The sequence below is a fragment of the Mobula hypostoma genome, chromosome 27 (genome assembly GCF_963921235.1).
Source record: "Mobula hypostoma chromosome 27, sMobHyp1.1, whole genome shotgun sequence".
Classification (NCBI taxonomy): domain Eukaryota; kingdom Metazoa; phylum Chordata; class Chondrichthyes; order Myliobatiformes; family Myliobatidae; genus Mobula; species Mobula hypostoma.
Window position 1 is genome coordinate 36,255,029 of NC_086123.1, and position 13,857 is coordinate 36,268,885.

The 13,857-nt window shown below is 44.5% G+C and overlaps 1 protein-coding gene across 3 annotated transcripts in view; it reads right to left on the reverse strand.

Annotated features, from left to right (window-relative positions):
- foxn4 (forkhead box N4) overlaps positions 1–7,276 on the reverse strand; it is a 63,945-nt gene extending 56,669 nt beyond the window's left edge. For 2 of the 3 annotated variants that reach the window (XM_063034194.1, XM_063034193.1), the window contains exon 1: positions 6,118–6,278. In XM_063034194.1, the coding sequence (XP_062890264.1) occupies positions 6,118–6,266 (149 nt within the window). In that variant the 5' untranslated portion in view covers positions 6,267–6,278. Of the gene's footprint in view, positions 1–6,117; positions 6,279–6,734 lie in introns of those variants that run through there. The other variant, XM_063034195.1, reaches the window with a different exon arrangement.
- Positions 7,277–13,857: the final 6,581 nt, after the last annotated feature.

The window sequence follows — 13,857 nt, forward strand, 5'->3', positions numbered from 1 at the left end:
AGGCAACAGCTGTCCACTCTATCCTATCATCTCATACACCTCTACCATCACCTTCCATCCTCCTTTGCTCCAAAGAGAAAAGCCCTAACTCACTCAAACTTTCTTCAAAGCACTTTGAATGATGGTGGAAGTCAGGCAAGAATTGGGATTGTGGTTATTGTCACCCCCACTATGACACACCGGAGCCAGCAGTCCGCTGATTTATCATAATTTTCAGAACAACCTAAATAGCCCACAGTTTGTAAAGGGGTTCATGTATGGAGGGATCAATGAATGGGATCAGAAAAAGGTGCCGAGGGTTGTAAATTCAGCAAGATCCATCATGGGCACCAGCCTCCCCACCATTGAGGACACCTTCAAAAAGTGATGCCTCAGAAAGGCAACATCACCCAGGACATGCCCTCGTCTCAATACGACCATCACGAAGATGCCTGAGGACACATACTCCATGTTCTAGGAACAGCTTCTTCACTCACAACACGCTGGAGGAACTCAGCACGTCGAGCAGCGTCCGTGGAAACGATGAGTCGACGTTTCGGGCCGGAACCCTTCGTCAGGACTGTAGAGGGAAGGGGCAGAGGCCCTAGGCCCTAGATTCTTCACTGCCATCAGATTTCGGAATGGACAATTAATCTACGAACACTATCTCTATTTTCATTCTCATTTTGCACTAGCTATTTATACACGCACGCACCCACATTCCTTATCAAAATTTATAATATATTTGGCTTATGGCACTGTACTGCTGCTGCAAAACATCAAATTTCACGACATACTCAAGAAAATCTGGAGATGCTGGAAATCCAAAGCAATGCACACAAAATACTGGAGAAACTCAGCAGGCCAGGCAGCCGCTATGGAAAAGAGTAAAAGTTGACATTTCGGGCCAAGACCCTTCATCAGGTGGCCAAATATCAGGTCCTGATGAAGGGTCTCAGCCCGAAAGATCGACTGTTTACTCTTTTCCATAGATGCTACCCAGCCTGTTAAATTTCACCACATACCATATATCAAGTGATATTAAATCGGATTGTGATTCTGATGTGCCATGTCTAACTTTCTGCTGCTTTTATCCTGGTGCAGACCTGAATGTGACACTCCTTCTAACAAACAGCAAGGGCAAAAATCACTTCACTATTTCTAACCAAGGTCAATTTGATGGCAACAGTAGTAAAGAATTATGATCAAAGGTAATATTTTGTGAAAGATCTTCTTTGAGGATGAGTATAACAGCAATGGTATGGCAGGCACTGCTGGCCCATCGGCGAAGTAGCCTGTCTGAGAGCAATGGTCAAGGCAGACAGCATCTAGGATCTTAACTGACATAGGCACAACCATGCTGGAAATGCTTCAATCAACACAGTCATCCCACTTCCTTACAAGTATGGACTTGGTTAATTCTTTGATCTGGGTCCTTTGATACAGAATACTGCAAAAACCACTTAAACAGAAATATTCACACAAGGGACTTGATGATAATTCTTTGTATTGGCTTCATATTGTTAGGAAATGGCTGGGTTACATGTCATGTCTAGCCCTGCCCATACTTAACTGGACGATGCACACCATTGGATGAAACAACAGAGAAAACACTCCCCTCTCTCACGATGAGTGCTTTCAGAACCTCCGGTACATGAGCACACGGCAAGTTGTATTCCAGTGGAGAGCTGCCTTTGAGTATTAATGAAACCCAACTTCAGCGACATTTAAATGTGTGCATAAGCACAAAAAGCAGTGGAATTAATTTATTCTGAACATGTTGTATCTCTGCCTGCATCTGCTCTTGTCTCAGTGCAAGGCTCTTCACACACCATCAGCACTAAATCCATTGCTCCCAACAGGCCCTCCCACCCAAAATGGTCCTATCACCACCACCCCTCCTTAGAAACTGCATTGCAGCATTTTACCATAAGACCCTAAGAGATAGGAGCAGATATAGGCCATTTGGCCCATCGAGTCCACGCCACCATTTTTCCTCACAGCCCCAATCTCCCCGAATCTCTTCATACCCTGACCAATCAAGAATCTGTCAACCTCTGCCTTAAATATGCATAAAGACTTGGCCTCCACAGCTGACTGTGGCAAAGAATTCCACAGATTCACCACTCTTTGGCTAAAGAAATTCCTCCTCATCTGTGTTCTGAGGCTGTGTCCTCTAGTGTTAAACTCTCCCACCATAGGAAACATCCTCACCACATCCATTCTATCAAGGCTTTTCATCAATAAGGTCATCCCTCATTCTTCTGAATCCCAGTGAATACAGACCCAGAGCCATCAAACACTCTTCATATGACAAGTTGTTCAAACCTGGAATCATTTTCATCAACTTCCCTAGAACTGTCTCCAGTTTCAGCACATCCTTTCTAAGACAAGGGGCCCAAAACTGCTCACAATACTCCAAGTGAGGCCTCACCAGTACTTTATAAAGTCTCAACATTACATCCTTGATTTTATATTCAACTCCTTTTGACATGAATGCTAACATTGTATTTGCCTTCCTCATCACAGACTCAACCTGCAGATTAACCTTTAGGGAATCCTGCACAAGGACTCCCAAGTCCCCTTGCACCTCAGTGTTTTGTATTTTCTCTCCATTTAGAAAATAGTCAACCCTTTCATTTCTTCTACCAAAGTGCATGACCATACACTTCCCGACATTGTATTCTTCTGCCATTTCTTTGCCCATTCTCCTAATTTAAGTCCTTCTGTAGCTTCTCTACTTCTTCAAAACTCCCTGCCCCTCCACCTATCTTCATATCGTTTGCAAACTTTGCAACAAAGCCATCAATTCCATCATCCAAATCATTGACATATAACATAAAAAGAATCGATCCCAACACAGACTCCTGTGGAACACCACTAGTTACTGGCAGTCAGTCAGAAAAGGCTCCCTTTATTCCCACTCTTTGCCTTCTGGCAATGAGTCACTGCTTTATCCATGCTAGAATCTTTCCTGTAATACCATGGGATCATAGGTTGTTAAGCAGCCTCATGTATGGCACTTTGTCAAAGGCCTTCTGAAAATCCAAGGACACACATCCACTGATTCTCTATCTATCCTGCTTGTTATCTATTCTCTGTCTATCCTGCTTGTTATTTCTTCAAAGAATTCCAACAGATTTGTCAGGCAAGATTTTCCCTCGAGGAAACCATGCTGATTTTGGCTTATTTTTATCATGTGTCTCCAAGTACCCCAAAACCACATCCTTAACAAGCGACTCTAATATCTTCTCAACCACTGAGGTCAGACCAACTGACCTATTGGTCGGCTGGTGGCACAATGGCATCAGTGCCGGACTTCGGAGCAAAGGTTCCTGAGTTTGAATCCAAGTCAGGCCAACCCCCGGGCACGCTTTCCATCCGTGCTGGGTTGAGTGTCGAGCTAGCCACTCAGCCTCGTAAAAAACAAGGGTCAAGTCAGGCACATTCATATTGTGACCCGGTTAATCCAAAAGGAAACCAACCCTGACACCACGCACCAGACAAGAATGGCTGAATGTCTGGTGCAACACACTAAAAAAAACTGATCTATAATTTCCTTTCTTCTGCCTCTCTTCCTTCTTGAAGAGTGGAATAACATTTGCAATTTTCCAGTCTTCTGGATCCATTCCAGACTCCAGTGATTCTTGAAAGATCATTACTAATGCCTCTACAATCTCTTCAGCCACCTCTTTCAGAACTCTGGGGTGTACACCATCTCGTCCAGGTGACTTATCTACCTTCAGACCTTTCAGTTTCCCAAGAACTTTCTCCCTAGTAATGATATGTTCACACACTTCATGACCCCTGACACCTGGAACTTCCACTATATTGCTCCTGTCTTCCACAATGAAGACTGATGCAAAATACTTATTCAGGTCATCTGCCATTTCCTTGACCTCCTTTACTACCTCTCCTGATTGTTTTCAAGTGGTCCGATATCCACTCTCGCCTCTCTTTTACACTGTATGTATCTGAATAAACTTTTGGTATCCTCTTTAATGTTTAGAAGTAACATTGCAAATTCCTGCTGGGGATTCTCTAAAAAATGAGATCCTTGTATTGTTCCAGCCTGGCAAGGGCAGCACAGAGACCACCTGAAAACTTTACACTGTAGTGAGTATTTACGGTATTCACCCCAATCAACCTGAAAACATCACACTGTAGTGAGTGGTTTATGGTATTCACCCCAAAAAACTTTAGTCCATTCTTGGCATTGGAGAGGGTCCAGAGGAGTTTGATGAGAATGATTCTGGGATTGGAAGGGTTAACATAGGAGGAACATTTAACGGCTTTCGGCCTGTATGGCTGGAGTACGAAGAATGAGGCGGGACCTCATTGAAACCAGTCGAATATTGAAAGGCCCAGATAGAGTGGCTGTGGAGAGGATATTTCCTATAGCGGGAGAGTCTGGGGCCGGAAAGCACAACATCCGAATACAAGGATGTCCATTTAGAACAGAGATGAGGAGGTAATTCTTTATCCACAAGATGGTGAATCTATGGACTTCATGGCCACAGCCGCCTGTGGAGGCCAAGTCATTGGGAATATTTAAAACAGAGGCTGATAGGTTATTGATTAGTCAGGACATCAAAGGCCACGGAAAGAAGGGAAGAGAACGGTGCTGAGGAATAATAAATCAGCATGATGAAATGGTGGAACAGACTCGATGGGCTGAATGACCTCATCCTTCTCCTATGTCTTATGGTCTTATTTTGAATGCGTCTAATTATTTTTGAGACACACGTATGAAACAAAACGAAATGAAGGTAATTGATGCAGACCTCTTGAAATTCAGATACTGTACCTCCCGTCTTTCTCTCCCTGTACACTATCAATAAATCACTGCGCCACGAGTCTGACCTCAGTACAAGGAAATGTTTAAAATAATAATTATTACAGCCATTGAAATGTGAAATATAAAACCTTCATTTACATACTGAGTCATTGTGTAAAGATTCCTCAAAGCACATTACAAAATCAATTATTTAAGATACGTTAAATTGATATATTGGACCTTCAATCCAATTCAGAGTCAATTCACAACCAGATGATCGATGGCACATTAATCTTCCTAATTGTCAGGAAAACACGAGGAAACAACTGGATCGCTCTCTTTTACGAGCAAGCGCTCGAGCAATGGGCCGAATGGTCTCTTCTTTTGCACCCAGTCTGTCAGTTAGGCGGTGTTTGTTGAGACGAGACAACGTTCGCTCGTTGGATTGATGCACTTTAACACCTGCCGCAACTACTGATGGCCGAACTGACTTGCAAACCGCCCGTCCCGGCCCAGACGAAACTCTTGCTAAAGCTGCAGCTTCTCCCCGGCGCTACTGTGGAGTGCGAGGGAAAACATCTGTAAAATGGGGTCCCCCCTCCGACCTCTGACCGTTGTCAAGATGCTACGGAATCACTCCGATCACTGAAGTCCCACAAATAACACAGGAAGTGTGCGGATGACCCCGGCCTCTGTAACCTTCCCTTTCAAATTGGCAGATAAAGAAGAGACTTTAATCGAGGCATCACAGGGCAGCGGGGCTTCCAGTTACACCTACCCTGGGCAGCTAACTGACAGAGGCACGGTCGTTTGCACCGTCCGGTGACACACAGACAGGCTCCCAAACAATGACGAAACCATCCGGCACACGATTATCCCGGTCCATTCCTTCCCCACACGAGTCCACTGCGGCTGAAAGTTACAAGCTTTTCAGAAAGTGCACTGTCCCTTCTCAGTGTAAAGCGAGCAGGACTGTGAGCTACTGCAGTTACAGCGGGAAAGGAGGGGCGGGGCGAGAGACTAAACAGATACACTTTGTGTTGGGATCTGGTGTCACAATACACCGTTCGACAATAAAAGTTCAAGTTAAATACCTTAGAATTAAGAAGGCGGGCGCTTGTCCCATTACACTTGCGCCGTCCAACTCAAGATGCAATAATTTTTGTTTAAATTCTAGAAGTATACATTCAGTCATCCTCAACATTACTCTTAACTCCCTTCTTTCGGGCAAGGCATTAAAACACTTAAGTTAGCTTGCGTACGCAATGAATTCTATTTTGGAGAAAAAAAATATTGTCCTCTGGTTTATCAGCCTTCACGTTCGCATCACGTTATCCCCTCCAAAAAGGAGCCTTTCTTACCTGTACTCCTGGGCTGGATGTTGAGGATTGTGCTCTGATGTCCTTAGAATCCCTGACATTTCCGATCTGATCTCGTTTTCTATCATCTCCTTCCAGCCACTAAAGGATGCACATATAGAAAGAGAGAATATTGTGGTTTTGCCAGACATCTGCAGGGGGTTTAACTTGTAGCTATCCAACACTTCAGGAGAAGCGCAACGCCGGCCCCAAACACACTCACGGATAAAATGAAACCCGTGCCGTCAATCCCAGCAACAATAGTTCCCGCAACACTGTAATAAATGGGTATCATTAAAGCTCTTCTCACTTGTTTGTATATTGCTAATTACTTTATGTTCTAAATATTGCAAAGACGGTGTCTGCACAGGTAGAGTCTTCCAAATAGCCCAAAACAAAATGCACTAAACAGCCATAAATTTTCCAAAGCATTAATATTTTACAGGATAATCTGGTTAATAATTAGCTGCTAGGATTTGTTCAGCACCGTACATAAATGCATCCGTAAGTTTAGCACTGCATTTAGAAATAAGACCTGCGCATCGCTCAATTAAAACGCTTCTGCATCATCAGAGATTTGTTTGTTCTGTGTCAGAAAGCTACTGAAGAAATGCCTGTACCTGATGAGATTTTCCTAATGCTCCGATCTCCTGTTTGAATTTTTGAATCTACACAAACGGTTTTTAAATTTCCCGGCTCTGGCAGGCAGCCCTTCTGACGCATGCGCGCTGCCCGGAGGTGTTGGGGGAGGGGTGAGGAAGGAGAAATCGATTTGTCGGATCGGCGAGAGATTTACGATCAATTCCAAGGCTCCCTGCACCTGCTGCTACATCTCCACCTTTAGACTGGTCCGGGGCTGCAGGACGGCAGCACTGCTCATTCACAGGAGGAGGCCGGAAAGATACAGACCAACCTCTCAGCTCAACAATAACTTCAAACAAAAGTTATCACCGAGTTACAAACTTCTTTGGATTTGTGTTCCAGCGAGCTTATACTGATGCCGTAAGCCTTGCGCCTGAAATTAAAATATTATACATATATAGACTGAAAATAAAATATGCAAATCTATTTTTTTCCAAAACGATGTCCTTGTTCCCTCTAAGTTTCAGAATGTCTGTTGCAGGAAGTTTGCTCTCTCCCTGGTCCTGGAACACACACTCTCTCTCTTTCTCTCTCTTGTCTCTCTTGACAGCGGTGATTGAAAGAAACCGTTGGGCCGGTGTTTTCTCAGCCACGGGCTCGTGTTGAGGGTGCAACCCCGCCTCTCACCCTCTGCTCCCCCGCCACTCTGCCCGCGCCTCCGCCCGGCTCCCAGTGTCTTCGCGGGAAAAGCGGCGGGAGTGGCGCGGCCCTCCTGAATCTCGGGGGCTGGGAGAGCCGCGAACGCGCGCGCGTGTGTGTGTGTGTGTGTGTGTGTGTCCGTCTGTGGGGTACGGGGGTTGAGTAAGGGGGAGAGAGAGAACAGCGCTATTAATCTGCACAATCTCCGGAACCACTTTCTCAAAGATCAATAGGCGAGTCCGGTTACTGTAAATGAACTCAGGATTAAGATATAATTTCTTTAAATTCTAAACGATGCATTCTTTTTGTGTTTGCAATAACTCTACTTCAATGATACCTACATGTTTTAAATTTCTTGATGCTAAGCAGACCCTGTACTTCACCAACTGCTAGAGAACGGCACCCTCAAACTTTTCTCCGTGGCGGTTCCCAGCTGGCTCGGTAAATACCTTACCAGCTTTGTTATGTACACAAATTCAAAGGTTCCTCTCCACGCCCCCCGCCCCCGTCCCGCCATATCCTCTCACGCTCCACCTAGGGAGGAATTAAATCACTCTGGGGCACGGGTCTACACTCGTGAGCTCAGGCATTTGATGGAGGGTGATGTGTGTCTGTGGGTGGGGGGTGGAATGGGCGGTAGGTGAAAGGGAAAAGGAACCTGCTCTTTCCCGTGGCGTTTAGACCATTCCTGAGCTGCTCCGCTCCACCTCATTATCTCGGGTCTTTCGCCTCCTCACCTAGACAGCAGTCTTGTGGGATTCCACAGATACCTCAGCAGCTCCCCTCCTCCTTTCACAGTCTCAGGATCTCTACAACTCTGCAATCCAATGAGATATTAGAGGATTACTAGCATATGCTGCAGATTAGCAAATAATGCTTGCATGAGGTTACAGTGAAGAGTAAAGGGGTTTCATTAAGGATAGAGAAAGGTGACATAGGAAAGTGCTGAAACTGGACAGGGTTCAGATGAGGTTCACAGAAATATTTCTGGGTTTGGAAGACCTGTCATATGAGGAGCATCTGATGGCTCCAGGCCTCTACTCACTGGAATTCAGAAGAATAAGGGGTGACTTCATTGAAACCTATCACTTGTTGAAAGGCCTGGGTAGCGTGGATGTGGAGACGATGTTTCCTATGGTGGGAGAGTCAGAGCAGAGGACACAACCTCAGAATAGAAGGATGTCCTTTTAGAATGGCGACAAGGAGGAATTTCTATAACTAGAGAGTGGTGAATCTGTAAAATTCTTTGCCACAGGTGGATGTGGAAGCCTAGACATTGAGTATATTTAAGGCAAAGGTTGATAGATTCTTGGTTGCTCACGGCATAAAGGGATACGGGGAGAAGGCAGGAGATTGGGGCTAAGAGGGAAAATTGGATCAGCCATGATGAAATGGCAGAGCAGACTCAATGGGCCAAATGGCCTTATTCTGCTCCTAAATCCTAATGTCTTATCAACTTATTACAAAAACACAGTTACCAGCAGACCGCTTTGATATACACCTGTATTCTTTGTACCAGGGTTGTCTAAAACTCCCCCAGTGGCCGGTCATTTTAATTCCCCTCCCCATTCCCACACTGATCTGTCTGTCCTCAGCCTCCTCCGCTGCCAGGGTGAAGCTAACTTCAAACGAGAAGAATTGTACTTCATATTCTGCTAGTCAATGGTATGAACATTGACTTCTCCAATTTCAGGCAACCCGCCGGCCCTCTGTTATTTTTCTCACTCCTCCTAATCCATTAAATTACTCTTACACAACCCCCTCCTCACCTGGTGCCCCATCCCCTCCTCCACCCACTCTTTCTGCCCATCACCCACACATGCCTCCCACTAGGTCGACTTCCCTCACAGTTCCCACCTCCCCACCTCCTTTATTTAGATGCATGCTCCACCCTTACTCTCCAATCATATTAACCTTCATGCTCCACCCTTACCGTCCAATCACATTTACTTTCATGCTCCACCCTTACTGTCCAATCATATTAACCTTCATGCTCCACCCTTACCGTCCAATCACATTTACTTTCATGCTCCACCCTTACTGTCCAATCATATTTAGTTTCAAGCTCCACCCTTACTGTCCAATCATATTTAGTTTCATGCTCAACCCTTACCGTCCAATCAAACTCCATCGTCTGCAGCCCTTTCTCGGCTCCACCTATACTTTCTCTCCTCCTTCTGCCCGCCACGTCTCCTCGCTTGAACCCTCCTATCTCTTGCCAGCTTTCCCTCCACCCCTTCCCTTCAGCTCTTTATACTGTCTTTCATTCCAGGTGAGGGCTCAACTGCCCATTTCCCTCCACAGATGCTGCCTGACATGCGGTTCCTCCAGCATTTTCCACAATAACCTCACTGTCTTCAGTTAAACGTGCATGGTGTCGTTTTACCTACAGGAAAATGCATATGACACACCGTTACATATTTAATGTACAGATTACACACAAATCATACATTGTTACTTGCAGAATAAGATAATGCCAAATATGTTTGATAAATTTTTAAGAAACTATTTATTGTGGAGTTACTAACAGAATAGCATGGTACATAATTGTCAATACCACTGATTGCTACAGGTTTATACACACAGTGAGTTGTTACAGGATAATGAACATTATAAGTTGTTACCCTGAGATCAGAATATGATGTATTGTCATTTACACAATAAATTAAGACCATGAGATATAGGAGCAGAATTAGGCCATTAGCCCATGGAGTCTGCTCCGCCATTTCATCATGGTTGATCCATTTTCCCTCTCAGCCTCAATTTCCTGCCTTTTCCCCATATCCCTTCATGCCCTGACTAATCAAAAACATATCAACCTCTACCTTAAATATGCATAAAGACATGGCCTCCTCAGCTGCCTGTGGCAACGAATTCCACAGATTCACCACTCTCTGGCTAAAGAAATTCCTCCTCATCTCCGTTCTAAAAAGACATCGCTCTATTCTGAGGCTGTGCCCTCTGGTCTTAGACTCTCCCACCACAGGAAACATCCTCTCCACATCCACTCTATCAAGACTTTTCACCATTTAATAGGTTTCAATGAGGTCACCCCTCATTCTTCTGAGTAGAGGCCCACAGCCATCAAATGTTCTTCATATGACGACCCTTTCAATCCTGGAATCATTTTAATGAAGCTCCTTTGAACCCTCTCCGCAGAGTTCCCAGCCTTGTTAATGCCCCGGAGCCTTACCATTGACGAGGGGCCAGTGGATCCCAGGTTGGGAACCCCTGTAGTAACAAGATAACATATTACAATGCCACCTAAAGTTTACAATCTAACGTGTAATGGCCCTTGTATCTTATTGTTTGTGTACACTGCACTTTCTCTGTAAGTATAACGCTATATTCTACATTCAGTTACTGCTTTTCCCTGCTTAGCTCCCACACCACCAGGTTCAGGAACAGTTATTACCTTTCAACCATCAGGCTCCTGAACTAGTGTGGATAACTCACACACCACAATGAGCCTTAGGTCCCACACCACCAGGTTCAGGAACAGTTATTACCCTTCAACCATCAGGCTCCTAAACCACTGTGGATATCTTCACTCACCTCAACTCTGAACTGATCACTGAACACAACCACTTTCAAGAACTCTATAACTCATGTTCTCAGCATTATTTATTTATAATTTTGTATTTGCACAGTCTGCCTTGTTTTACATGTTGGTTGTTTATCAGTCTTTGTCATTTTTCACTGATCCTATTTTATTTCTTTTTTCTGCTCTGAATGCCCACAAGAAAATGAATTTCAGGGTAGTATATGTTGACAACGTATATGTATATGGATAATAAATTTAATTTGAACTTTGAATTTTGACTTGGTTCTCTTGAAGAACTAAGTTCTGCACTCTATCTCTGTACATGTAGCAACAATAAACCATTTCTGATTCTAACTTCAATCCTAACACCAAGCATTAAATGGGAGAATATGGATTTTAATCATCACCATTGTTATTATAAATGTACATATATATCACCACATACTACTCTGTGATTCATTCTCTTGAAGGTATTCACAGCAGGACAATGAAATAAAACAGAATCAATGAAAAACGACACATAAAGACTGACAACCAACATGAAAAAGAAGACAGACTGTGCAAATACAAAATAATAGATAAATATTATTAAGAACATAGGTTGTAGAGTCCTTGTAATTGAATATATACTTGTGGCCAAACCATTAATTGTTTAAAATTCAGAGAAATAATGCCAAAAGAATCCTTCCCAATTCAGACAGTTTTTCTTATCTTAGTTGTTCTTACTTTCTGCCTAGGGAGCACACTGGCAACTACCACCCACACTGACAATACATCGTATGGACAATCAAAAGAGCCTGTCATCATGAAATGCAGTCTGAAAATCCAGTGTTTTACTATGCAATGGCGAAGAAAATTCCAGGAGCACACAAGGGAAAGTTGCCGAATTAATATTGACCCTGGTGAATTGTAAAATGTTGTTCAAGGAACAATGTTGTCAGAAGTTAATTTCATAGTGTAGACCATTCGTCCAATAGCTTGGAAGCAGGTCTAATTCCAGATTGGAATTTGAACAGAATGACAGTCTTTTTATAGAGAGATAGGGTGGCAGTGTGGAGATACATCTCTACCAAAGGTGGTAAAAGGTACTCCTTTCCTCCGCTAGCCTGCAGGTCACCCTTGGGCAAGGTGTAGCACCTGCTTAGCCCCCCCCCCCCCGATCAGGGTCACGTGAAGCTGTGGGAGCAGGTGGTGGATTGTTGTATGAGTAGCTGGTGCATATCACAAGTCGTATGAGCAGTTGGTTATGTGACCACTGACACCAGGCAGACAATCTCTGAAGAGTACTGATAATGGCTGGGGTCTCCTGTCTTGTAAAGACACTGCCCAGAAGAAGGCAATGGAAAACCACTTCTGTAAAAAAGGGGTGAGACTGAGAAAAAGCTTCAGCAGTGCTCTGAAACCATCCTTGAAAAAGATTGTAACATCTCTGGTCTGTGACTGCACAAAGTGTAGGAGGAACGTCCGAGATGACAGTGAGGACATCAGGTCCAAGCATTGGGAGTATGCTTAATGCTTAAACCCAGCAGAGATTGCACTGTCTGCCTGATCAGCCATTCGGACTCTTCCTGCCCCATCAATGGCAAAGTCAGCAGGTCCCTCATCAGCCACCTTAGAGCCCACTGAACTGGGGTCATTCTCAACCCTGAACAACAAACCCAGAGAAGAAGATGATTATGTGGGCCCCACACCCAAGATCACACTTTTTTTCCTGTGAGCAGAATTTTACTGGGAATGTACTGGGACTATGCACCTCAGTAAAACTCCTGTCAACATCTCCACTCAGTTTTCATCGAGGGTCGGACAGTGGTTACAGATTGTCAACACTAGATTATGACCATCTATGGTCTCCCAATGCATTTGCCATTTTGCATAGAAACATAGAAAACCTACAGCACAATACAGGCCCTTCGACCCACAAAGTTGTGCCGAACATGTCCCTACCTTAGAAATTACTAAGCTTACCTATATCCCTCTATTTTACTAAGCTCCATGTACCTATCTAAATCTCTCATAAAAGACCCTGTCGTATCCGCCTCCACCACCGTTGCTGGCAGCCCATTCCACAGACTCAACACTCTCTGAGTAAAAAACTTACCCCTGACATCTCCTCTGTACCTACTCCCCAGCAGCTTAAACCTGTGTCCTCTTGTGGCAATCATTTCAGCCCTGGGAAAAAGCCTGTGACTATCCACATGATCAATGCCTCTCATCATCTTATACACCTCTATCAGGTCACCTCTCATCCTCCGTTGCTCCAAGGAGAAAAGGCCGAGTTCACTCAACCTGTCATGCTCCCCAATCCAGACAACATCCTTGTAAATCTCCTCTGCACGCTTCCTATGGCTTCCACATCCTTCCTGTAGTGAGGTGACCAGAACTGAGCACAGTACTCCAAGTGGGGTCTGACCAGGGTCCTATATAGCTGCAACATTACCTCTTGGCTCCTAAATTCAATTCCACGATTAATGAAGGCCAATACACCGTATGCTTTCTTAACCACAGAGTCAACCTGCGCAGCTGTTTTGAGCGTCCTATGGACTCGGACACCAGGATCCCTCTGATCCTCCACATTGCCAAGGGTTTTGCCATTAATACTTTATTCTGCCATCATATTTGACCTACCAAAATGAACCACTTCACATTTATCTGGGTTGAACTCCATCTGCCACTTCTCAGCCCAGTTTTGCATCCTATCAATGTCCTGCTGTAACCTCTGACAGCCCTCCACACTATCCATAACACCTCCAACCTTTGTATCATCAGCAAATTTACTAACCCAGCTCTCCACTTCCTCACCCTGGTCATTTATAAAAATCATGAAGAGTAAGGGTCCCAGAACAGATCTCTGAGGCACTCCACTGGTGACGGACCTCCATGCAGAATAAGACCCGTCTACAACCACTCTTTGCCTTCTG